At 35.1% G+C, this 24,851-nt stretch overlaps 1 protein-coding gene across 1 annotated transcript; it reads right to left on the reverse strand.

Annotated features, from left to right (window-relative positions):
- Positions 1 to 3,909: 3,909 nt before the first annotated feature.
- LOC124958931 (stromelysin-1-like) lies at positions 3,910 to 12,345 on the reverse strand. The gene is made up of 10 exons (XM_047517530.1): positions 12,127 to 12,345; positions 11,100 to 11,344; positions 10,858 to 11,006; positions 10,606 to 10,731; positions 8,538 to 8,702; positions 8,233 to 8,386; positions 7,252 to 7,385; positions 6,593 to 6,752; positions 5,364 to 5,467; positions 3,910 to 4,305 (listed from the first exon to the last, which is right to left on the reverse strand). Exons 1-10 carry the CDS (start codon positions 12,226 to 12,228, stop codon positions 4,205 to 4,207), a joined length of 1,440 nt encoding a protein of 479 aa, XP_047373486.1. The 5' UTR covers positions 12,229 to 12,345; the 3' UTR covers positions 3,910 to 4,204.
- Positions 12,346 to 24,851: the final 12,506 nt, after the last annotated feature.

Raw genomic sequence — 24,851 nt, forward strand, 5'->3', positions numbered from 1 at the left:
AAATATTGAAGATAGCTTACTGATATATTGAATACTGGAAATAACCTACAGCTGTGCACATTTTTATTTGTTTCACTTTTTTTAAATATCATGTATTTAAAATGTATTTGTATATGTTATAAAATTGTTATATTCTTTACATAATATTTATTTAAATGTTTTTATTAGATTTAAAAAAAATTTATTTTAACATTTTATTTATTTATTTAGTGCATAAACTTAATATGTTCAATCACCAATAGAAAATTGAATAAATAAACTACATATTTATTCTCTGGACTCCAGGGAAAGGACAGAGCTGGGTCAGGCTGCTAGGGCTCTGGTTGGCTGCCCTCCCCTTGCAGGGTTGGGGACCTGAGACTGGTCCAGGAAGCAACTCTCAGATTGAAGTTAACCAACAGTAAAACCTCTTCTGAAAGATTTGGCTGAGTGGAACAAACTTCAAAGCCATGGCACTCTTTGAGTTCATTCTAACATGAAACAATAAATATGAAACAGCCGTGCAAGCTTTGAAGGACTGTCCACAAAACCCAAATTGAGTGATGTAACTGGCTGAAGGCATCCTGAAGCTAAAGCAACCACAGCAGGAGTTTGCATACAGGGACACAGGAGTAGCAACGCAGGGACAAGAGATTGCTTCTCAAATCCAGGACTCAAGTAAAGCCAGCAGCCTAGCATTGCCCAGTTGAGATCAGTAGTGGTAGACTCAACCACCAATTTGGTTTTTCTAAAAACAAAAAGAGGGGGCTGGGAACATAGCTCAGTTGGTAGAGTGCTTGTCTCACAGACACATGGCCCTGGGTTCAATCCCCAGCACTGCAAAAAACAAACAAAAACAAAAACAAAAAAAAAACAACCAAACAAACAAACAAAAACAAAAGGAAAACTGGTACAGACTAAAGGCAAACTGGAACAAGCACAAAATGAATGAAGTGCTGGAAGTTTATACCTGGTAGGTAAACAAATCATGCTCACCAGTGCAGAATTCCCTGACAGTCCCACTATTAGAGAGTTGTGATGTGACAGCTAACTACTCATTTCCTTAACAGGTAAGACTCAGATTTCTTTAAAAAAAAAAAGTCACTTTCTTATACTTCCACTTGTGATAGTTCAGGTAAAACTTAGAAGAACCTTGTTTCTGCCCTTTTCTGTTCCAGGTCCCCTTGATTCAGAAATTTGATGGCATTAGACTATTGGACAAAAGTGGCCATCTCTGAAAATTTTTCCTTCTAGAACATATAGACACTTAAGAAAATGTTTCTGTTGGAAATAAATGGAGAAACAGAAGTCTAGGCGTGTGGCGTATTGTCTTTAGCAATTTGGAGGAATGAAAACCTAGAGATTTAAAATCATGAATTGAACAAGTAAAATTCCAGTAAATGTAAAAATGGAATATGCGTTGATCTTAACTGAGCAAAGTGACTTAGAGACACTGTCTATCAGATTTTCCAGTAAGACTGTGGACTTCATCATTGTTGCTCAGCTGCTGGGTCAAAACTCAAATAAGGTGAACTTTGTCGTTAATTTGCTAAGAAACAACCTCTAATAGTCATGGGATAATCAAATAACAGATGTCAATACAAACAGTTCCTTTGTTTAACTGTTTGGTTTGGGATGATATTACTTGATTGACTCAAATCAATGATTTATTCTTTGAATGATTATAAATATGGTAGGTGATTATATTAAGGACCATGCAAACATGAACATATATTGTGTAAATTGAAGAATTATGAATTATGAACATTGATTTTACACCTAGCTTGTAGAAGGACATTGACTGTGATAAGACTCACTATTATTTTTTTCCATAGTGAGTTTTATTAAAAGTGCATTATCATTAGTATAAATGGATGAATGTGTTCTTTCATTGCATTTGAGTCTTTAGTATTGCACTTTTGATATTAAATTAAATTTATTTTAAAATAAAGAGAATGAATGAGGTATTTGTCCATGTACCTTCCATGTACATGGAATGGTTGCCTATATATGTAAAGTGAAAAAAATAAAGAGCAGAACAGTGTGATTATTTTGTTCTATTTTTACCCTATGTACATGTATGATTATATGAATGGTATGAATCTACATCCTGTACAACCATAGAAACGAAATGATGTACCCCATTTGTGTACAATGAATCAAAATACAGTGTGTAAAACATAAATAAATAAAGATATTCATTCTTGGAAAGCATAAACTAGCTCTAGAAGGATCCATAAAAATCTTAAACATCTACTTGACTGTCTTTGAGAAAAAGAACTAGGTGTTAGAGACAAAGGTGAGGGAAAAATTACTTTCCACTGCATAATTTTTTACCTTTTAAATTTTGCATTGTGACTATGGCATGGCGTTCAAACATAAACTAAATAAATTTAGGTAATCTTAAAAATAAAGAAGTGCTATATTTCTTAGCAAAATGTTACTATTTCTTGGATTTTCTTCATAAATTCTCCCCACATGGTTTATTGTTTACTTGTGACTTCAAGAAAAACCTCAAGACTGAAAATTAAGCTGGCCTGTAGCCCAGCCATTCAGGAGACTGACATAAGATGGCTTGAACCCAGGTGTTCAGGCAAGCCCAGACAACATAGCAAGACCTGATCTCAAAATAAATATGTATATATAAAAATAAATACTGATAATTCCCCCATATTTATGTTCTGCCTTTTGAATTCCAAACTACTTTGGCGATTACCTGAATATCTTACAGACATTTCAAAAATTGGCAAAACTAAGTAATTCATTTTAACTCTTGCCCTTCCCTCAAGAACATTCTCTGCCATTCTTCCTCCATCTCAGTAAATGATGTCACCATCTACCCTTGTGCTCAAATAAGCTATCTGGGAATGATTTTGGATATTTCCTCTCCAGGTGCATGTCTAAACCCTCATTAAGTCCTAATGCCCATCTCATTTGCATATATGCCATTTTATCTTTGGCTCTGCAATGTGACCACCTTAGTCCAAGCCATTATCTCCTACCTAGTCTCCACACATCCCCTCAAACCTTCTCCATGCCAGTCCCTCAAAAACTTTTTTCTGAAGCCACTTTAAAGTAGGTTCCCCTGTTGTTCTAAAAAAGGAATCTATTTTTCCTTTATAACTCTTAGGTTTATAATTGCATGTTCACATTTGTGATTATTTGCATATATTCATTTTTTCAGGATTGTAATCTCAATGAGGGTAGCAGGGACTATGTTCATTTTTCCAGGTTCCTATGCCTTCAACCTAGCACAATGCCTGGCATATGAATGTGATTAATAAATTATTCTCAAAGGAATGGATCAACCAAAGAGAGAGGGAACTCTTACCCTGCATCAGGCATTGTGCTAGAGATGTTACCTAAGGGGGTTAAACCTCTTTTAGAATTGTGATTTGTCAATGGACATTTACCTCTAGGTACCGACAGATACAAAATGAATACAAGAGGATATTTTCATGTGTGAATAGGGTAGTTATGAGAAAATTTCTTGACTATGGCAGGGAAGGGGCTTCACTGAGGGAATATATAAGGAAAAGGAAAAGACGAATAGCAAGTTTGACTTTCCCACCTGTAAAATGAGGTGTGTGAACTAGGTGATTTGCTATGATCATAGGGTTCACTTTACAATTATTCCCAGAGCCTACATGACAACCCCCTAGATCATTCTTCTTAGGTATGTCAGAATATGCACGATGTCTGGGTGGTAGAAATAAGCATCCTATATATATATGGTTTGTGGGAAGGTCTAGTAGAGGATTGTCTACAGTTCTGGATAAGCCCATCATGAGACCCCAGCTACAGAGGCTATTCCTGCCAGCTCCGCTGAGCAAGTATTTCAGGCTGTCTATCGCTCAGCCCATACTGGGCCCAAGATGATAAGAATTATTCTTGAAACAAAAAAAATAATAATAATAATTAAGTGGCAAATCATATTTATTAAATAACAAGCAAATAGTTTATATAGATACAATCACTTGTCTGATTCCCAAGAACACTTTCCTTTCTCTTGTGGAAGATCAGTCCATGTGCCAAAGTGCAAGTTATACAGCAGTTCTTTTGAATGCCCTGTAACATGAAAATGACTGACAAGAAACAGAGCTCATGATTGAGTTCTCTGTCCTAGTACACTCAGGAGAAAACAGACCCCTTCAATTCACAAATGCAGATGAAGAATTGTTAGCTTCATTTACAATGCCCATATTGTGCCTTCTACACCTCTCTCCTAACAATTAAGCCAGTTGTTACTCTTCAAGACATGTGTCACTTTCTTCGCATTTGGATCAAACTCCAACTGTGAAGATCCATTGAAGAAATAGAAAAACCCTACAAATACAAAGGGAAACAGTGAGATATTTTTTCAAGAGAAGAAATTGGGCAACATAGAAAGCTCAGAAAAATAGATAACTGAAAAGATTAAGTCTTTAGAGAGTTTACTCTGTGCCAGGGACAATGCTAAGCATTTTATGAGATTGTTTTTCATTTATTTAAGTAACAGCCCTGTAAGGTAAACACATCTAACTCCATCTTACAGCTGAGCAAGTGGAAGTTTGGACAGATTCAGATGCTTGTCCAGGTTTACTCAACAAGGAAGGAGTCTATATCATAGCCAAGTTCTAGATTTTTTAGGGTGTTCTGCTTCTAATCAGAAAAACAATTCTCTGCTTGCTTGAAAACTGTGATCTCCTTTTTTTTTCTTTTTCCTGTCTTTCTTCCTAACATTCCTCCTCCTCCCTTTTCTCCCTATTGCAGCCTGAGGGACATTTCAGGCCTCAGAGAATCACAGTAACTCTTTCAAAACAAAGAGTACACTTTAATTCTCTGTGAACATGGTACCCAGGTTATCTTTCAATAAAGGTCATCAACCTCCATTCACTTACCCTTGAGAGAGAAAAACCACTTTTAAAATTATTATTATTAAAACCTTGGTTACATGGAAAGACAAGTATTTGCAATGAATCAATGTAGCCAATCACTAATTTAGGCAAGACAGAGAAATCTCCCTGCGAATTAGTAGTAGAAACAGGATGAGATGAAGGAGAAGGTCAGTCAGCCAATATTAAACCTGGCCACATCTTTTGATGGGATTTTTGCACTAACCCTTGGCTCAATAAAGGTGATGTGATAAAGTAAACATCTGATCAATTTGGTTTTACATGCATGTATAAAATAGAAGTTTGTGTTTATTATCTTTATGATGCAAAACAACTCACCTGAAGTAGTAATATAGTTAGTACAAAGGTAGGTGAATTAAAATGTGGGGGAGGGAGGAGGAAACTGACTTTAAAAATCCTGTTATTAAAATGTATTCAATTCTTCTCTTCCCACTGATGCCATGAAATGTTTAAAGTGTCCCACAGTCAACAGAGTAAGTATCCTCTTACCAAATGCTTCAAAAACAGCATCAACCTTCGAATCCACCCCTGGAAAGTCTTTAGCCACCTGCCTGGGAAAGCCTGACTCCATTGACTGGCTCTTCTCATCAAATCTGTACCAAGTAAAAGAAGGGCAGCTCAGCATTTCATAGAGGTTGTGTTATCAAAATTCATAAATCATATGGAATTCTAGTCAACTTCCCAAGTACTATAAATAAACATCAAGCACATTTAGCATTACAGAAATACATGACTTTAACCACACTACAAACTTAGCTCTCCAGGTCATAGCTCCATTAGGAGCAGGTGCAACAACCTCCTATAGAAGATGCTGTTGTTATTTTGGTAATGGACTGAAAGAAAGAAACTTAATAGTCTATCTTAAAGGCATGAAGGTGTGAACAGATAAACGCACACACAGACACACACATAGTGAATTCAATCATTTATCTGAATACAATTTCAAGTTTTCTACCATAATTGGTCTGTATATACCTGCCCTTTCTCCTCACCCTGCATAATGAAGAGTTCTGTGGCAGCCTCCTAAAAACAGGGTTTGAGACAAGAAGCAAAGCACAGGAAATATGCTTTGGACCCATGGGTTAGGCATTGGATATCCTGCCCTGATGTCTCAGAGTCTGGGTAGATGGCCTAGGAATCAGACTGTCTTCAAGTCCTGAATTGTATCCACAAAACAGGACTCCTATTTCTTGTTGTTTTTTAAATAGACAAGAGATAATAAATGGGTCAATTTAAAGGAAGTCCTTGAAAAGCATATATGATATTAGTAAGATAAAACAAACATATATTGAGGCAAGGAGCACTCTAGAGCACCAGGAAAGGGATGCTAAACTGTGTCCTAGGTTTTCAGGGCATCTGCCTTCATTGGAAGAAGATCAGTTGGGCCTGAAGTTCAGGAGGGGAGGTTTCATGGAGGCAATAGGGATTTGAACCAGGACTTGAAGAATGGGAAGGATTGAGTAGGAAGACAAAAAACAAGGAACTCCAGGCAAGTGGGGAGCAGCGTAGAAGCAGAAGTGCCAGCCTAGTTGATGGGACACCACGCAGGAAAGTTGAAGCAATGCCTACTATGAGGCACTGCTGCATCCCAGGAGGTGCTGGCTCAGGGTTGTCAAGAGCCCCCATCTTCCTAGTGAGGGGGAATCAGATCCAGGGTAGAGTGGAGGAGTGATTTCCCTAATTGGGCTCTAGGCAAAGTCCTTCCTAAGGTATCTTACCTCCAGTATTTGTCCTCTACAAAGAAGTAAGTTTTCTTCTTTTCTTTATCAGAAATGGCTGCATCAATTTTCCTTACTGTTGGAGGGAAACCCAGTGTGTAGATGCTTCTTGGGTAACCTGCTTGTACCTCATGTCCTCTGATGGCCCAGAACTGGTTTCCTATTTGTTAAAAATTCAGAGTCATATTGAATTTATAATGGTTAAAATCCCTTTAGTTTTTTTTTTTTTTTTTTTGGCGGTACTAAGGATCAAACCCGGAGCCTCATGCTTGCAAGGTAAGCACTCTACTGACTGAGCTATCTCCCCAGCCCCAACCCCTTTAGTTTTAGAAATACGTTTTAGCATCTCTAAATTTTCATGGTAAAGAGGAAACCTAAATTTTAGACTTAGTTTCCAGCTCCATAGTGGACATTTAAGAAAAATCTGCATATTAAAGGAATGAACAAAAATCAAATGAGTGAATTTACAACCCTGGACAATTTATCTTCCTGTGTTCGTTTTTTCAACCCCAAAATATGATAGAATAAGACTGATCCTAACTATTTCCTCATCACCTTTTAGCTACCTTAGTAGCCAAAATTTGACATAGCAGAGAATATTAAAGTCCTGTTATGTTTTATTGTCAGTGGGTTTATTTCAGTGTTTATATAATAATTACCTTTAAAAATGAAAACAGTATCCTTGCTAGTAACTTCACATGCAGCATCCACACTTGAAGGAAGGGATGGCCAAAATGAAGAGATCAGATAAAATTCAGGTTCAAAGGTCCTGAGGGATTTGCGCCAAAAATGCCTGAAATATAATGTTAATAGAAGTGTAAATTGGAAAATTGTCTTTCATCTTTAGCACAGTTTCCTCTCTGTCCAGCTTCTCCCATCTTTTCCCATTCCCTCATCTTCTAGGTTAGATTACAGGTGGAAATCAGGTATATCATCATTGGAAAAGTATCTTTCCTTTTCTTTGGAACACTTCAATGGATCTCCTGTCACAGGTTTCCAGAGTATTGTCTTCTGTGATAGGAAAACTTTCCTACCATGAAAACTAAGTAGCCCAGCGTAAGTTTTAACTACCTGTAGAGCTTGCAAAATACCATGCTACCATCCACACTTTTCAAAAAGATAGTGAGGGTGTGTGTGTGTGTGTGTGTGTGTGTGTGTGTGTGTTGCTTAAATATAATCTTGTGTATGCAAAGAATAATCCTGGGAGGATACGCAAGAAGTCTTGACTGGATGAAGGTAGAGACATCTGGGGAAGCATAAATGTGACTTTCATTTGTGCAGTGGGTGTTTAGCATGTGTGTATATATCAAACTGTAAGAAAATTAAATGTAATGTTTACCCTGGTATCATTTTGAAAGGAAGTACAGATAAAATTCTGAATCTAAAGATCTACTTGTATCCTTTGAAAAGCAAATATGACTTAGAATGTTCGGGAACAAGAATTCAAGATCAAGAACCAAATCATCCTTGACAATTTTAGGAAAATATGAAAAGGACAGCACTCGATCTGAATGATTTGAAGCTCGGGGGAAATGTTTTTATCCTAAATGTTTAAAGATCTCTCTCAAGTTTGTTTGTTTTTCTTTCTAAGCATTACACATCAAAAGGATAGAGAGGAAGATACAATTTTCTGGCCTGACCTGTCTTTAAAGAATAGGATTTCTCCCCTCAGGGTGCTGACTGCATCAAAGGACAGAGCTGGATCACACATGGTTGGTGGTGAGTCTAGCCCAGGATCTGATGGGCTAGACTCGGTGGGCACCACAGGATCCTGAGTGGTGACAGGGGCAGGTCCTAAAGGAAAGAGTAGGGGAGGCAAACATGAGGAGAAAGGGGATGCATCTGTGGATTTAGATGCTTTGCAAACATCTCAAGGTTAAATCACCAATACTCTCTGTGGTATCATCACAAAGCTGCAATGCCTATTTTGTCCAGCATCACTCACCGTAGAGGGACTGAATGCCATCCACATCATCTTGAGAAAGGTGGAAGCGGGCCAGATCCACAAAGGAATCATAGACTGGATACATCAAGGCTTCAGGGTTGTTTGAGTGAAGGAGACCCAGGGAGTGGCCAAGTTCATGAGCAGCAACCAGGAATAAATTGATCCCTATTTAAGAAATATAAAAGAGTTACTAATTCCCTAAATACATGTACATTCTATAGGAAACTGTGCATTTTTATTTATTTCCTGGACCTACACAGGGCTTTTTCTCCCCTGCCTTGTTCTTGATTAATTGAGCAATTTACTGATTGCACATTTAATGGAAAGTCAAGTGTATTTCAAGACTCATACTTGAAGTTAATCTTTGAGAGAAAGTACCCCGTCACATCTCCCTCCCCAGGCTTTTCACTCAAGAACCAAGTCTCTTTTCTCCTATTCAGCTATGAAAGGACTTCTTTAGCATATCAAAAAAATATTTCTCTTATTTGCCAATGAAAAGAGAAACACTGTTTCAGTGCATTAACATTTGCCACTTGCAGTCTCAGTTAAATAGATCACAGTGTATTCATCTCAGCTCTGAAATCCTTGAACAATAATACTCCTGTGGCTTTCAATTGGAATATTGCCTTCATAATTTTTAGCCTCATTATCATTACACCCATACTAAGTCCAAAAAGATGAATTATGATAGATGTCATAGGATTTGCAAAATTAGTTTAAAGCATAACATGCCCAATCATGTCTAGTATTTGTCACAAAAGATATTTTGGATACATAAACATTGGGTGCATTCAGATCTTCTTCTTCATATTATATTAAAAACCCCACGATGCTGAAATCGGAAGACTTTGGGTAATTATTATTGACATAACAAGTAAGTCTATTTGTCTTTTTAAAGTATTGCTTGGGCAATTTGCAACCCTGGGTATGTTCTTATTTAAGACTGCAGGAACTTTCCTTTGTAATAAGATGTAAATTCAATCAAACCAAGAATTTTATATAGCACTAAACTCACATAAGTATTTTCTACAGATATTCTGTTTGTATTTTCATTATAAATACAAATTAAATCTCAGAACTAGTATTACTTGTTTCAATCAGTTTTTTGAAAACTTTGGAAGACATTCTCCAAACTATACCATTGTGAACTGAGAAACTTTCTTCCACCTTAACAGTTTGAACATTGTATTTGGAGCTGGTCCTTTCTTTCACAAGTCCCCCAACACTCTTCTTAACCTAGAAGTAGTAAAATGTTGACAGAGCCATAAAGAACAAAATGAACCATGGTTTCTGGAATTTAATTTTGATTTCTGTCTGAAAAGTACAGTTAGTGGGAGAAATTGCATAAACAACATCCAGGGCAACTTTTAGTGTAGATTCAATGCAGTACACCATTTCTTATAAATCTGCAATTCAATATAATGAAAAAAATACTGTTAATGAAGAGCTCCTGGAGTTGGGGTTGTTGCTCAGTGGCAGTGCACTTGGCTGGCATGTGTGAGGCACTGGGTTCGGTCCTCAGCACCACATGAAAATAAATAAAATAAAGGTCCATTGACAACTAAAAAAAAGTTTAAAAAATAATAGTGCTCCTTAGAGCACAGAAGATCCATAGTCATTAAAAAAATAACAATGATATTTCCTACATTGAGCTTACTAGAAAGGAATAAACCTCTAAGCATATGAACATTAATTCAATAATAATAAAACAAAAATATATTCTGCCAGGGCACAATGGAAAATGCCTGTAATTCCAGCAGCTTGGCAGGTTGAGGCAGGAGGATTGCAAGCTCAAAGCTAGTCTCAGGAACTTAGTGAGGCTCTATGCAACTTAGCAAGATTCTGTCTCAAATAAAAAGTGAAAAGGTCTGGGGATGTGGCTCAGTGGTTAAACACCCCTGGCTTCAATCCTTGGGACAAAAAAAAAAAAATTATATATATATATATATATATATATATATATATATATTCTGTTGATCTGTAACCCATTGGGAAATCCAGGATACACAATTTCTTGATAATTCTAAATATAAAGAGAAATTAACACCCTATCACATGTAGCACTAACCTGACGTATCCTTTGTCCATTGCTCATCATCATCAAAGTGAGCATCTCCATTAATCCCTGGCCCAGGTGCATAGGCATGAGCCAAATTATATCCAGGTCCATCAAAAGGGATAAAGTCTCCATGTTCTAATAGGAAAAAAAAAAATAATTGGAAAGATAGGTAATTAGGATCTATTTTGAGCCACCAGCAAAACAGCATCTGATTAATATTTGTATTTCTTGTGATTTTTTTGTTTTGATGTTTTTTTTTACCTCTAACTGCAAATGAGATCATTATGTCAGCCTCTCCTTCATGCAACCTGGAGAATGTAAGTGGAGTCACCTCCTCCCAGACCTTCAGAGCTTTCTCAATGGCAGAATCAACAGCATCTCTTGGCAAATCTGGTGTGTAATTCACAATCCTGCATAAGAAAATTTGAAGAAAATAATGTTTTCTCCTGTGAAACAGCAAATCAAATTTCAATATTATGTGAGAACCTCTTTGGACCCATTACCTGTAAGTAAGTTTGTTTTTCCTCCACTTTGGCATGCCAGGAAAGGTATTAAAGTGACCAACATCAGGGACTCCACACCTGGGCTTGTGTATCATTTCCAATGTGTTAGAGTCCAGCTTTCCCGTCATTTCCAGTCCAAGGAACTTTTGCATTTCTTGGATTTTTTTAACAACAGGACTACTGTCCTTTCTTCTAACAAATTGTATCCCATCTTTCGCAAGGCCATAGTAGTTTTCTAGGTATTTCTAGGGGAATAAGTATAGTTTTTTGTTGTTTTGTTTTGTTTTAGGATTTTTTAGCAATAGCCATTTATAGTAAATTTTTACAGTTGTTCACTTTCTTAATCTATTTGAAATATTTCTCTAGTTTGCTGAAATAATAAATGTCAAAGTGCATTTAATTCTTCAGTTAGAGACTTCTCCTGAACCTTAGTTCACATTTTGTACCTAAATATCTCTGCAACCTAGTTTATTACCCAAACATGCAAGTGAAGTAGAAAATTAAGATAAAGTTTCAATGCCCTTAAAGGAGAACAACAACAAAATGAACAAACAAATCTCTTTGGGCATAAATATTTGCAGGTTTCAAGTAAATTTATTCAATTTTCCACCTAATGCTTTTCATAAAGATCTGGTTTAAGAAAAAAGCTGAAAAAATTCCCTCATGCAAACATATCAGCACTATAAATATTTAGGTAAGATTACACTGGATTAAAATACTCAAAGAAGTTCCAAGAAAGACATAGTGCATAAACTCTTCACTTGCTATTCATATTCCTCAAGCTACTACTCCTGTGCTGTTGAGTGACCTTGAAAAATACCTAATATTTCTAGGTTTTCTTTCTTCCAACATAAAAGGAATAACCCACATGGTGTGATACTGAGACCCCCTTCATTCTAATATTTTATAAATCTCCATCCCTGAATTATTCTTATGCAATAAGTCAAACAGTATTGTGGGCAGAAGAGATGGTTTCCCAGCTTTGCCCTGTCAATGCATGTGAGGACTGTTTCCATTAGTTACCTACCTGAAGAAGCTCCATGCTGGTGTCCTCGCCTCTTGAAGCTGCATCCAATGGATAGGTTGAGCAAACTGTCACACACAGCAGCAGAATTGGGAGACTCCTCATTTTCAGTGGTGTGGCTTTCTTCAGCTCCGAGATGCCTTTGTGCACTGCTCTCTGCCTACCTCCTGCTAGGTCCACCCTCTGCAGCCCAACATTTATAGGGTGATAGTTTGTTTAGATTACCCGCAGTTTGACTCATCAATGCTTTCATCCAAATGGCAGCAGGATCATTTCCAAAAATTCCAAATTCAAAGTAGGATGATACAACCTACTTTACTAATTTCTCTCAACCTTCCCAATTTTGCAAGGCAAAATAGTGATTAATCTCCCGGAAATGCTTCCTGTCGTGGCAGAAAGGAAAACTGGGGCATTTTTTTTTTAAGATGGAAAAATTGACTAGAATTCACTAGACAAAATATATTTGTGTGTTTGAGTGAGGTGGACTGACTTGGTAAGAAGTCAGAATTGTGCAGAACTTTTAAAAGCAGTTTTATTTTAAGAACATATTAAAATTAAATATAAGATATAAGCAAATGAAAAGTTTCATATACATAGCTATAATCTATACTATATGCTTTTATCATTTAAAATAAAGGACTTAATATCTAGAAAAAATTATTCTTTTTTTGTATGTCTTTAATTTTAAATATCTGCAATTGATTTCTGGTTGCATTTGCTAATCCCTGAAGACGAAAATTCATGGGCAGAAAAGAACAAAGAGGATCTGTTAAAAAGGAGAAATATGCTTTTTGGGTTGGTTTTATTTATTTACCCAATTTATTAGTGAATGGTGGAACCATAATAACTACTTCACAAATACTTGTAGAATTAAAATGAATGACATTGCTCACTGAACAGGAATTCTATCTTTGTCTTCTACCTTATTGTTCTTTTTCAATTTCATTACCTCATCCTTCAATTCAAATTAGTAGAAGATTTGAAGTTGGAAAAAAAAAAAGATATCCTAAATTCTCTCCTCATAATTCTTCTTTTTTCTTCTCTTCTTCTCCCTCCCATCCTCTTTCCTTTCCTTCCCCTTTCTTTGTCAAGTAGAGTGTTGCTCACATTATTGGTATATAATATATGCTTGTAGGGAAGATGCTGAACATTCTCAGGAAAGGTTTTTCGTAAATATTTTGTAGTCCTCATTACCTGCTCTCAGTCACCTCCCCAACCCTTCCCTGATCACTGCCTGATGCTTGTTTTCTCTTTGCTTCTTTGCTACTTTGTTTATTTGTTTGTTAAAAATGGAGAACATTCTGGGAATGAGAACTAGGTGAAATGATAAATTAAAGTTTTGTGTACTTAGTAGGCGTTTAGTAAATGAAAGTTTCACTTTCTCCATTTGCATGTTATGATTATATGATTCTTAGTAATTGTTGGAATGATTTCACCCAGTATGTGTAAAGAGGCTACTGGATTTCTCATTGGTAGTAATAGCTCTAAGACTGGAGGTGCCCAAACAGATGCCAAATGCACATGTGACAGGAGACCATACACAGATTTAAGCATCCATTTTTGGATTAGATTCTATCAAAAGACAACTCAAAACTAGTGTTCTATAGATGTAAAACTCAAACAAATAAGCAAAAAAAATCCTAGTTGTTCTGTGGTTTTCCATTCCTTGGGGGAAAAAAAATCTGTATCTTGTTTTGATTGAAGTAAGGAGGAAATATTTGTCTACACTGATGGACAGACAAGGTGAATGGGAGTGATGGCAGAACCTAGACCAGATATGGATTCTGGGAAGGAAAAACGGAGCCAAGCAGGGAAGGCGGAAGAAACCAAAAGCAGAAGGACTGTGGCAACTGCAATCGTAAATTCCTTCTAGATGAAGGTTTCTCCTTGATAAAGTTTCTCTGGAATTATAAGTAACAAAGCTTAGAGTTTAAAGGGAATCCAAAAGATTCCATGTTTACTCCCTAACTGTTCAGATGTGATCAGCGAAATGTGCCCTGTTGTTCCAGAAATCAACAGAACAGTCTGCTCCTGTGGAAGGGTGTCATCTTCTAAAACGGCTTCAGAGACTTTCCTGAGAGGTCCTTCCTGACATTGCTTACTCGGCAATAGAACCTTGGACCTGCCTCTGTTACTGCATTTTTCACACTGAACTGCAGTGTAATGGTTTATTTATCTGCCTCCCCTATTACACTGTAAGTTTCTTGAGGGTACGAACCATATCTCAGTTGATTCTGTATGGCTAGTGCTTCGCACATGGCACTTGGCATATAGTAGTCATTCAAAAATGGAATAATTAATAAACAAATTGATGATATATAAATTACATATAAATTAATATTCATCTATTATTATCTATAATAATAATAGTTTATATTATATAAATATAATATAAAATCTATAGTTTGTCATAATTAATTATATATAAACTATGAATAAAAGACTCACAGCAAAAGTCAAACTGGTGGATCAAAAGTCAAAAAATCTTACAAATTATGCCAATGTTTCTAAAATTCCCCAATTCTACATGTCATATATTCAAATATGATAATAACTAAAAATTTTATTTCATAGAAAGAGTCAAGTTGTCACCACAAGTTTTTCTAACAAAGAATAAATGGAAGACACATTTTCATGGTCCTCTTCCTGTGTTTTCTAGAACCAGGAAGCTTTCTGACAATGCAAGAGATTGTCGAATTCCATTTTGTTGATTAAATTTGAAATAGTAGTTCCCTTATGAAAAGGAATAGGCAAATCAAAGAATAACTGAGTAGAAGAAGAAAGAGGAAGAAAAGGAGGAAGGAAGGGAGGGAAGGTAGATGAATTTATAATTCAAATGTAGAAGGAAACTGTGAACACTAGGGGAAATGGACATTTTCAACTACAACAAAAAAAATGGAAAGGACTATTCCATAAAACAATCATTTATTACACAGTTAAATATATATGAGGGTCAGATAATGACTGGTTATAAATCTGACTTCACAGTGATCAGAATCTTGGAATTAAATTCAAGCTGATCCAAACTTGCATTCTGTTAATTCAAGGAACATGCTATCTGATAGATCTTCACATTTGTCTTCCTGTTTACCAGGCTCCTCCATGACTAATTAAACGTGATAAAGCATGATCCTTGCCGCAGCCAGCTGATATAATCATTCAGCTATATTTAACTTATTAAGTGTCTGAATATGAAAGGATTTGGAATATTCAGACCAGAGTGCAGATTTAGAGAAAAACTTAAAATAAAATAGAAATTTGGAAAAAGTTACAAATCTAAATAAAGTTAATTTTAAATTAGCTTTTTCTAAAAGTAGGAAAGAAAAAAGGAAAGAGGAAACAAAAAAAATGAAGGGAAGATGGAAAGAAGGTTATAATCAAGAAGAGATAGTACCTATATAATTAACTCTATGAGAAATAAAGCAAGAATTAGAGAAAAGCAAATTAAAACTACACTGAGATTTCATCTCTCTCCAGACAGGTTGACAATTATGAAGAATACAAGTAACAATAAATATTGAAGAGGATGTGGTGGAAAAAGATACATTTATACATTGCTGGTAGGACTGCAAATTGGTGCAACAACTCTGGAAAGCAGTATGGAGATTCCTCAGAAAACTTGGAATGGAACCACCATTTGACCTAGTTATCACACTATTCTGCATATACTCAAAGGACTTAAAATCAGCATACTATAGTGACACAGCCACATCAATGTTTATAGCAGCTCAATTTATAATAGCTAAGCTGTGGGACCAACTAGGTGCCCTTCAACAGATGAATAGATAAAGAAAATGTGGTACATATACATAATGGAATATTACTCAGCCATAAAGAAGAATAAAATTATGGCATTTGCTGCTAAATGAATGGATTTGAAGACTATCATGCTAAATAAGTTAAATAAGTCTATCCCAAAGAACCAAAGGTTGAATGTTCTCTCTGATTGTGGATGCTGACTCACAATAGGTGGGGGTGGGGTGGGGGGATGTGCAGGTTCATCAGTTTGGACAGGGGTAATGGGGGGAATGGAAGGGGAATGGGAATGAGAAAGACAGTAAAATGAATCAGACATAACTTTCTTATGTTCATATGTGAATTCATGATCAATGTAATGCCACATCATGTACAACCACAAGAATGGGAAGTTATACTCCATGTATGTATATGTCAAAATACATTCTACTGTCATGTATAATTGAAAAGAACAAATAAATTTTAAAAAAAGAAAGAAAGAAAGAAGAAAGAAAGAAAGAAAGAAAGAAAGATTGCACAGGAGTGAAGCAGAAAATGTTTTCTTCAAGGGAAAACCATAGGTAAAGCAGCAAAAGAGAATCAGAAGGTTTGAACATGAAGGAAAATTCAGGAATAGAATAAATAACTATGCAGAGGCAAGAAAGTGTGTAGAGCTGGAGATGTAGTTCAGTGGTAGAGTGCTTACTTAGCATGCACAGGGCCCTGGGGATGATTTCTAGCAACACACACATATGCACAGAAAATGGCAGAGTTACTTTGTATTGAAGTGAAGGATCATAATAAAGTATGAAAAATAAAGTTGTGGGTAGATACTTTGGACCCTTATTGTGGAAGATAATTAGTCTGTAGCTGAGGTGTTTAGAGTTCATTCTATTGTTGATGGAAAGTTAAATTTCTACAGAATATAAGAAAGTTTTGATATATTTATTGTAGAAAATTTAGAATACACCAAAAAAGTAGAAAGAGGAAAATAAATCCTTTATAGTCAAGTCACAGGAGAAAAGCTACTGATACGATTAACTATGTACTTTCTTCTAATTTTTTAATGCCTGTATATTATCTTTTACATCATGCTAATCATAGGAATTTATAAAACTTTTTGTTTTTTCCCCCAAATTCTGAATCTCATTAGTCAGAGAAAGTCTTAATAAGGCCCTACATTTCATCTTATTTGTAGGAAAAATCATATTACTTACAAGTTTTTTTTTCCACAAGTTTTTCATAGTTGAAATCAAGCCATGTTTGCAGATTTTTATGCCTTTTTGCTACAGAAACTTTCAAATATTCTAGTTGGAAGTGAACTAGAATAAAAAAGGGGATCAGAAATAGATAATATTTTTACCAGGGTGGCTTAGTCTTTTTTTCATCTCTAAAAGCATAACAACAGGCTGTCGGACTTCCTGTCTTGGCATGTGATCTCTCCCTCATCTAAGTGCTCCCACCAGGATGCCCTCCACCCTGTGACACAGCCAAGGAGACCCTCAGCAGGGCTGAACCCAGGCTGCACCATGCCCTCAAACCTCCAGAACTAATCCTTGAAAAATAATCCTGTTCCAGATGGTGGGAATAAAACCAATTCTTTTAAAAATAGAAAACACTTTTTAAAAATTTTGATAGATATAAAATATTTATGCACATATAATTTTTCTTCCAAACAATAATTAAACAAAGAAACTATAGAACTAAACAGTACAATCAATAATTTAGATTTAACAAATATAGAATATTTCATCCATCAACGAGCAAATACACTTTTTTCTCAGCCACATGGATCCATCTCTAAAATAGACCATATGTTATGCCTCAAAACAACTCCTAGAGAATACAAAAAAATAGAGATACTACCCTGAATTCTATCAGATCATAAGGAATTAAATTAGAAATCAATGATAAAATAAAAAATAGAAGCTACTCCCAACACCTGGAGACTAAATAATATGCTTTTATTTCTTTTATTTGGAAGTCATATTAAGGAAGTCTGGTCCTAAGTTGACATGATGAAGATTTGGTCCTACTTTTTATTCTATTTGGCACAGGGTCTCTGGTCTAATGCCTAGGTCCCAGATCCATTTTCAGTTGAGTTTTGTACAGGGTGAGAGATAGGGGTTTAATTTCATTTTACTACATATGGATTTCCAGTTTTTCCAGCACTCTTTGTTGAAGAGGCTACCTTTTCTTCATTGTAAGTTTTTGGCACCTTTGTCTAGTATGAGATAACTATATTTATGTGGGTTTGTGTCTGGTCTTCTATTATGTACCATTGGTCTACCTGTCTGTTTTGGTGCCAATACCATGCCGTTTTTGTTACTATTGCTTTGTAGTAGAGTTGAAGATCTGGTATTGTGGCACCCCTGCATCACTCTTCCTGCTAAGGATTGCTTTGGCTATTCTGGGTCTCTTATTCTTCCAAATGAATTTCATGATTGCTTTCTTTATTTATACAAGGTATGTCATTGGGATTTTAATTGGAATTGAATTGAATTTGTTTAGCGCTTTTGGTAGTACGGCCATTTTGAGTATATTGATTCTGCCTATCCAAGAGTATAGGAGATCTTTCCATCTTCTAAGGTTTTCTTTAATTTCTTTCTTTAGTGTTCTGTAGTTTTCATTGTAGAGGTCTTTCACCTCTTTTGTTAGATTGATTCCCAAGTATTTCATTTTTTCTGAGGCTATGATAAATGGGGTAGATTTACACTCATACATTACCGGTGAGGTTGCAGATTGGTGCAGCCACTCTGGAAAGCAGAATGGAGATTCCTTAGAAAACTTGGAATGGAACCACTGTTTGACCCAGCTATCCCATTCCTTGGCCTATACCCAAAGCACTTAAAATCAGCATACTAGAGTGATGTAGCCACATCAATGTTTACATTGTGTACAATGAATCAAAAATAATGAAACAATTTTAAAACTTTAAAAATAAATAAATAAATAAATGAATAATATGTTATTGAATGACAAATGGATAGCAGAAGATATCAGAGAGGAGATTTAAAAAATTTTAGAGATAAATGAGAACACCAATAGAACATATCAAAATCTTTGGGACACTATGAAGCCAGCACTAAGAGGAAAGTTCTTTGCAATGAGCTAATTCATTAAAAGAATAAGTCAATGTTAAAGAAGAATAAAATTCTGGCATTTGCTGGTAAAGGGATGGAGTTAGAGAATATCATGCTAAGTGAAGTAAACCAAACCCCAAAAAACAAAGGCCAAATGTTTTCTCTGATAGGAAAAAGCTAATTTACAGTAAGTGGGGGAGGATAGGGAAGAATAGAGGTTTTTTGTTTGTTTGTTTGCAGTGCTGGGGATCGAACCCAGGGCCTTGTGCTTGCAAGGCAAACACTCTACCGACTGACCTATCTCCCCAGCCCTTAGAGTTATTTTTTATTAGGTAGACAGGAGGGAATGGAGGGGATGGGGCATGGGGGAAGGAATAATAGTAGAGTAAAGCCAACATTATTACCTCCTTCATGTATATGTGTGACTACATGAACAATGTGATCCTGCAATATGTATAATCAGAAAAATGAGAGATTATACTCTATTTATGTATGATCTATCAAAATGTATAAATGCATTCAACTGTCATGTACAACTAAGTAGAACAAATAAAATAAAAAATTTTAAAAATGAAAAAAACAAATAAATGACCTAAGAGTACATCTCAAAGTCCTAGAAAAAGAGGAACAAATCAACACTAAAATAGTCGAAGACAGGAAATAATTAAAATCAGAGCTGAAATCAACAAAATTGAAACAAAAGAAACAATTCAAAAAATTGACAAAACAAAAAGTTTGTTCTTTGATAAAATAAATAAAATTGATAAACCCTTAACCACACCAATAAAGAGAGAGAGAAAACTCAAAGTACCAAAATTTGTGATGAAAAAAGAAATATCATGACAGACACTATTGAAATACAGATGATAATTAGAAACTATTTTGAAAATTTATATTCCAATAAAATAGAAAATCTTGAAGACATCAAAAAATTCTACTTCATCAAGAGGACATGCACAATTTAAACAGATCAATTTCAAGCAATGAAATGGAAGACACCATCAAAAGCCTATCAATCAAGAAAAGCCCAGGACCAGGCAGATTCTCAACCGAATTCTACAAGACCTTCAAAGAAGAATTAAAACCAATACTCCTCAAAATATTCCATGAAATAGAAAAGGAGGGAATCCTTCCAAACTCATTCTATGAGGCTAGTATCACCCTGACACCAAAACCAGACAAAGACATCAAGGAAAGAAAACTTCAGACCAATATCCCTGATGAACATAGATGCAAAAAATTCTCAATAAACTTCTGGCAAATCACATACAAATACATATTTATAAGATAGTGCTCTCCAATCAAGTGAGGTTCATCTCAGGGATGTAAGGTTGGTTCAACATACAGAAATCAAAATGTAATTCACCACATCAATAGACTTAAAGACCAGAATCATATGATCCTCTCAATAAATACAGAAAAAGCATTTGACAAATATAGCAACCCTTCCTGATCAAAACACTAGAAAAACTAGTGATCATAGGAACATACCTCAACTTTGTAAAAACTAGCTATGCTAAGCCCACAGCCAATACTAATCTAAATGGAGAAAAAGTGAAACCACCCCCCCTAAAAACTGAAACAAGACAGGAATGGCCTCTTTCACCACTTCTATTCAGCATAGTTCTTGAAACTCTAGCCAGAGCAATTAGACAGATGAAAGAAATTAAAGGGATAGGAATTGGAAAAGAAGAACTCAAACTATCACTATTTGCCAACAACATGGCTCTATATTTAGAAGATCCAAAAAAAACTCCACCAGAAAATTTCTAGAACTAATAAATGAATTCAGCAAAGTGATAAAATATAGGAATAATACCCATAAATCAAATGTATTTCTCTATATAAGTGATGAATCCTCTGCAAGAGAAATTAGGAAAACTACCCCATTTACAATAGCCTCAGGGAGAAAAATAATACTTAGGAATCAACTTAACAAAAGATGTGAAATATCTCTACAATGAAAACTACAGAACACTAAAGAAAGAAATTGAAGAAGACCTTAGAAGATGGAAAGACCTCCCATACTCTTGGATAGGCAGAATTAAAATTGTCAAAATGGTCACACTACAAAAAAGCACTACAAAGATTCAATGCAATTCCAATTAAAGTCCCAATGACATACCTTATATAAATAGAGAAAGCAATCATGAAATTCATTTGGAAGAATAAGAGACGCAGGATAGCCAAAGCAATCCTTAGCAGGAAGAGTGATGCAGGAGGTATCACAATACCAGATCTTCAACTATACTACACAGCAATAGTAACAAAAATGGCATGGTATTGGCACCAAAACAGACAGGTAGACCAATGGTAAAGAATAGAAGACACAGACACAAGCTCACATAAATACGTTATCTCATACTAGACTAAGGTGCCAAAAACATACAATGAAGAAAAGATAGCCTCTTCAACAAATGGTGTTGGGAAAACTGGAAATCCATATGTAGTAAAATGAAATTAAACCCCTATCTCTCACCCTGTACAAAACTCAACTGAAAATGGATCTGGGACCTAGGAATTAGACCATAGACTCTGTGCCAAATAAAAAGTAGGACCAAATCTTCATCATGTCAGCTTAGGACCTGACTTCCTAAAGTGCAAGAAATAAAGTCAAGAATCAATAAATGGGATGGACTCCAACTAAAAAGTTTCTTCTCAGTAAAGGAAACAACCAAGAGCATGCAGAGGGAGCCTACAGAATGGGAGAAAATCTTTACCACACGCAGTACAGATAGAGCACTAATCTCCAGGATATATAAGGAACTCAAAAAACTTAACACAAGAAAACCAAATAACCCAATCAATAAGTGAGCTAAGGAACTGAACACACTGAACAGAAGAAGATATATAATTCATCAATAAATATATGAAAAAATGTTCATCATATCTAGCAATTAGAGTAATACAAATCAAAACTGCCCTAAGATTTTATCTCACTCCAGTCAGAATGGTAGTTGTTAAGAATACAAGCAACAATAAGTTTTGGTGAGGATGTGGGGAAAATGCTGAGACTGAAAATTGGTGCAACCACTCTGGAAAGCAGTATGGAGATTCCTCAGAAAACTTGCAATGGAACCACCATATGACCCAGCTATCTCACACCTCAGTCTATACACAAAGAACTTAAAAACAGCACACTACAGTGAAGCAGCCACATCAACATTTATAGTAGTTTGATTCACAATAACCAAACTGTGAAACCAACATCGAAGCCCTTCAATAGATGAATGGAAGAAGAAACTGTGCTATGTATATACCATGGAATATTACTCAGCTTTAAAGAAGAATGAAATTATGGCATTTGTTGGTAAATGGATGAAACTGGAGATTATCATGCTAAGTAAAATAAGCCAATCCCAAAAACTCAAAAGCCAAATGTTCTCTCTGATATGTGGATGCAGATTCATAATGGGAGATTGAGGCAAGGGAATAATGGAGGAACTCTAGATTGGGCAGAGTGAGGGGATGGGAGAGGGTATGGGGCTGGGAAATATGGTGGAATGAGACAGTCATTTACCTAGGTACATGCATTATTGCGTGAATGGTATGACTCTATATTACATGCAACCAGAGAAATGAAAAGCTATGCTCCATTTGTATATAATGAGTTGAAATTCATTCTTCTTTCATGTGTAACTAATTAGAACAAATAATAAAAAAAAGAAAACACTTTTAAAATTTAATAGATAAAATATTTATGACATATAATTTTTCTTGACAAATAGAAATTACACATTTTTATGGACTTCAGTATGATATTTTAGTACATGTATACAATGCATAATCAGATCAGGTCAACTGGTATATCCACTATCTCAAATATTTTGTTTTCAGAGAGTTATCATTTCTTTTTTTCGGGAACATTCAGAATCTTCTCATTTTGAAACATCTATCAATCGTTTTCAACCGTAGTTATTCTACTTTGCTGTAGAATATTAGAAGTAATTCTCCTATCTCACTGTACCTCTGTGCCTGTTTACATTCCCCTTTCTTCCATATCTTCTGAAGCTCTGGTCACCACTTTCTTCTCTCTCGTCCTATGAGATCAGCATTAGCATCCACATATAAGTCGGAATGTCTGATATTTGTTCTTCTGTGCCTGACATTCTTTTTTTGTTTTTTTGACTGTGAGAAAACATTTGCAATACACATACTCGTTTACAAAATATACAAAGACTGGAAAACTCAACAATCAGCAAATAATGCAATTAAAAATTAACAAAACACATAAACAGGTATTTCATTGAAAAGGATAATTTAATGTCAAATAAGCATATGAAAAAATACTCAGCATTATTTGTTAGAGAATTTTGCATTAAAACCATAGAGGGATACCTAAGATTTTATATATATTATAAAACAAACAATTAAATAAATCTGTTGCTGTGTACCATATGATAAATAAGAGAAAGAACAATTCCAACAAAAGAATCCCAACAATCTTCTCTCTGAGCCTGACAGCGGGACTATTCAACCCATTTTCCAAAATATTACATCATTAAACCTATCATTTCCCCAATTTTCCACTGACCATCATGTCAGGCGTTCTTTTTTTCCAACAATATCAATAATTAATTTAAATATAAATGAACTATATGTTGTAATTAAAAGTTATAAATGTTTAACCATGTGTAAAAAGCAACCAGTAACTGTATTCTCTACACATATGCCACACTTTAAAAACCATTACACTAATAGCTTAAAAACAAAAGGAGGGGAAAATAAGCATGAGCAATCTGAAGTAGAATTATGAATATAAAATAAATTTTAAGAAAAATTATTTTTAGAGATAAAGGGGAATATTTCATAACCATAATAAGGTAACTTCTTCAAGAGAATATAATGATCCTAAGTGTATCTAATAACAAAATTTCAAAATACATGAAAAAAAAATTAATAAAACTAGAAAGACAAATTCACAAACATATTAGGAGATTTTAAGCCCCCTCACTTTGCTGGAAGGAATAATGATATAGAAGGCTTAACAACATTATCAGCCACCTTGACTTACTTGTCATTTATAGAGAACTATGCACAAAATGACAAGCAGAAAGTTAATAAGAATAGATTATATTTTGTCATTAAAAGGAACTGAGAAGTTTTAAAAATTTGAAATCTTACAGACTATGTTTCCTCTATGATTTATTACATTAGAAATCAATTGCCTTAACATATATGGAACCCCTCCCCTTGTCTCAACTATTTCAAAATTAAATAGCACACTTGTAAATATCTCACAGAGCAAAGAAGGAAGCACAAGAAAAGTTAATAAAAAGTGTTTTGAACTAAGTGATGATAAAAGTTTAAAATTTCAGAATCTCTGGGAAGAAATAGTACTCTGATGAACACTTATAACTTAGAAGTATTATATCAGAAAGAAGCTAGATTAACAATCAAATTATTTTCACATTAGTTAGTAGGAAGGAAAAAATAAGAATAGGAGCAGAAATATGTGAAATAGAAAAGAAATAATACAGCTAAAAGTTGATAAAAATCCAACAAGTCTCATCCAGAAAAAAACAAGAAAAAATTAATATCTATGGAAAGGGGGCTATCAAAACAACCCTACAGATACTAAAAATGTATTAAGGTAATACAAATGTAAAATTGCAATTACATAACTTACATAACTTAGTCTATTTTAGAGGATAGAAACACTTGCTGGTTGACACGATCTATGTGAGTGGTCTGTTTTTTCCCATCCGTTCACCTTCAGTTTCTGGATGTCTTTGCCTATGAGGTGGGTTTCCTGGAGACAGCATATTATTGTCTTGTTTTTTAATCCAATCTGCCAGTCGATGTCTTTTGATTGATGAGTGTGGATCATTAATATTCAAGGTTATTATTAAGATGATTTGTGTTCCCAGTCATTTTGGTTTATTTTGAGTTTTTAATTTGAATTAGTTT

The sequence above is a fragment of the Sciurus carolinensis genome, chromosome 11, assembly GCF_902686445.1.
Source record: "Sciurus carolinensis chromosome 11, mSciCar1.2, whole genome shotgun sequence".
NCBI classification, from domain to species: Eukaryota; Metazoa; Chordata; class Mammalia; order Rodentia; family Sciuridae; genus Sciurus; species Sciurus carolinensis.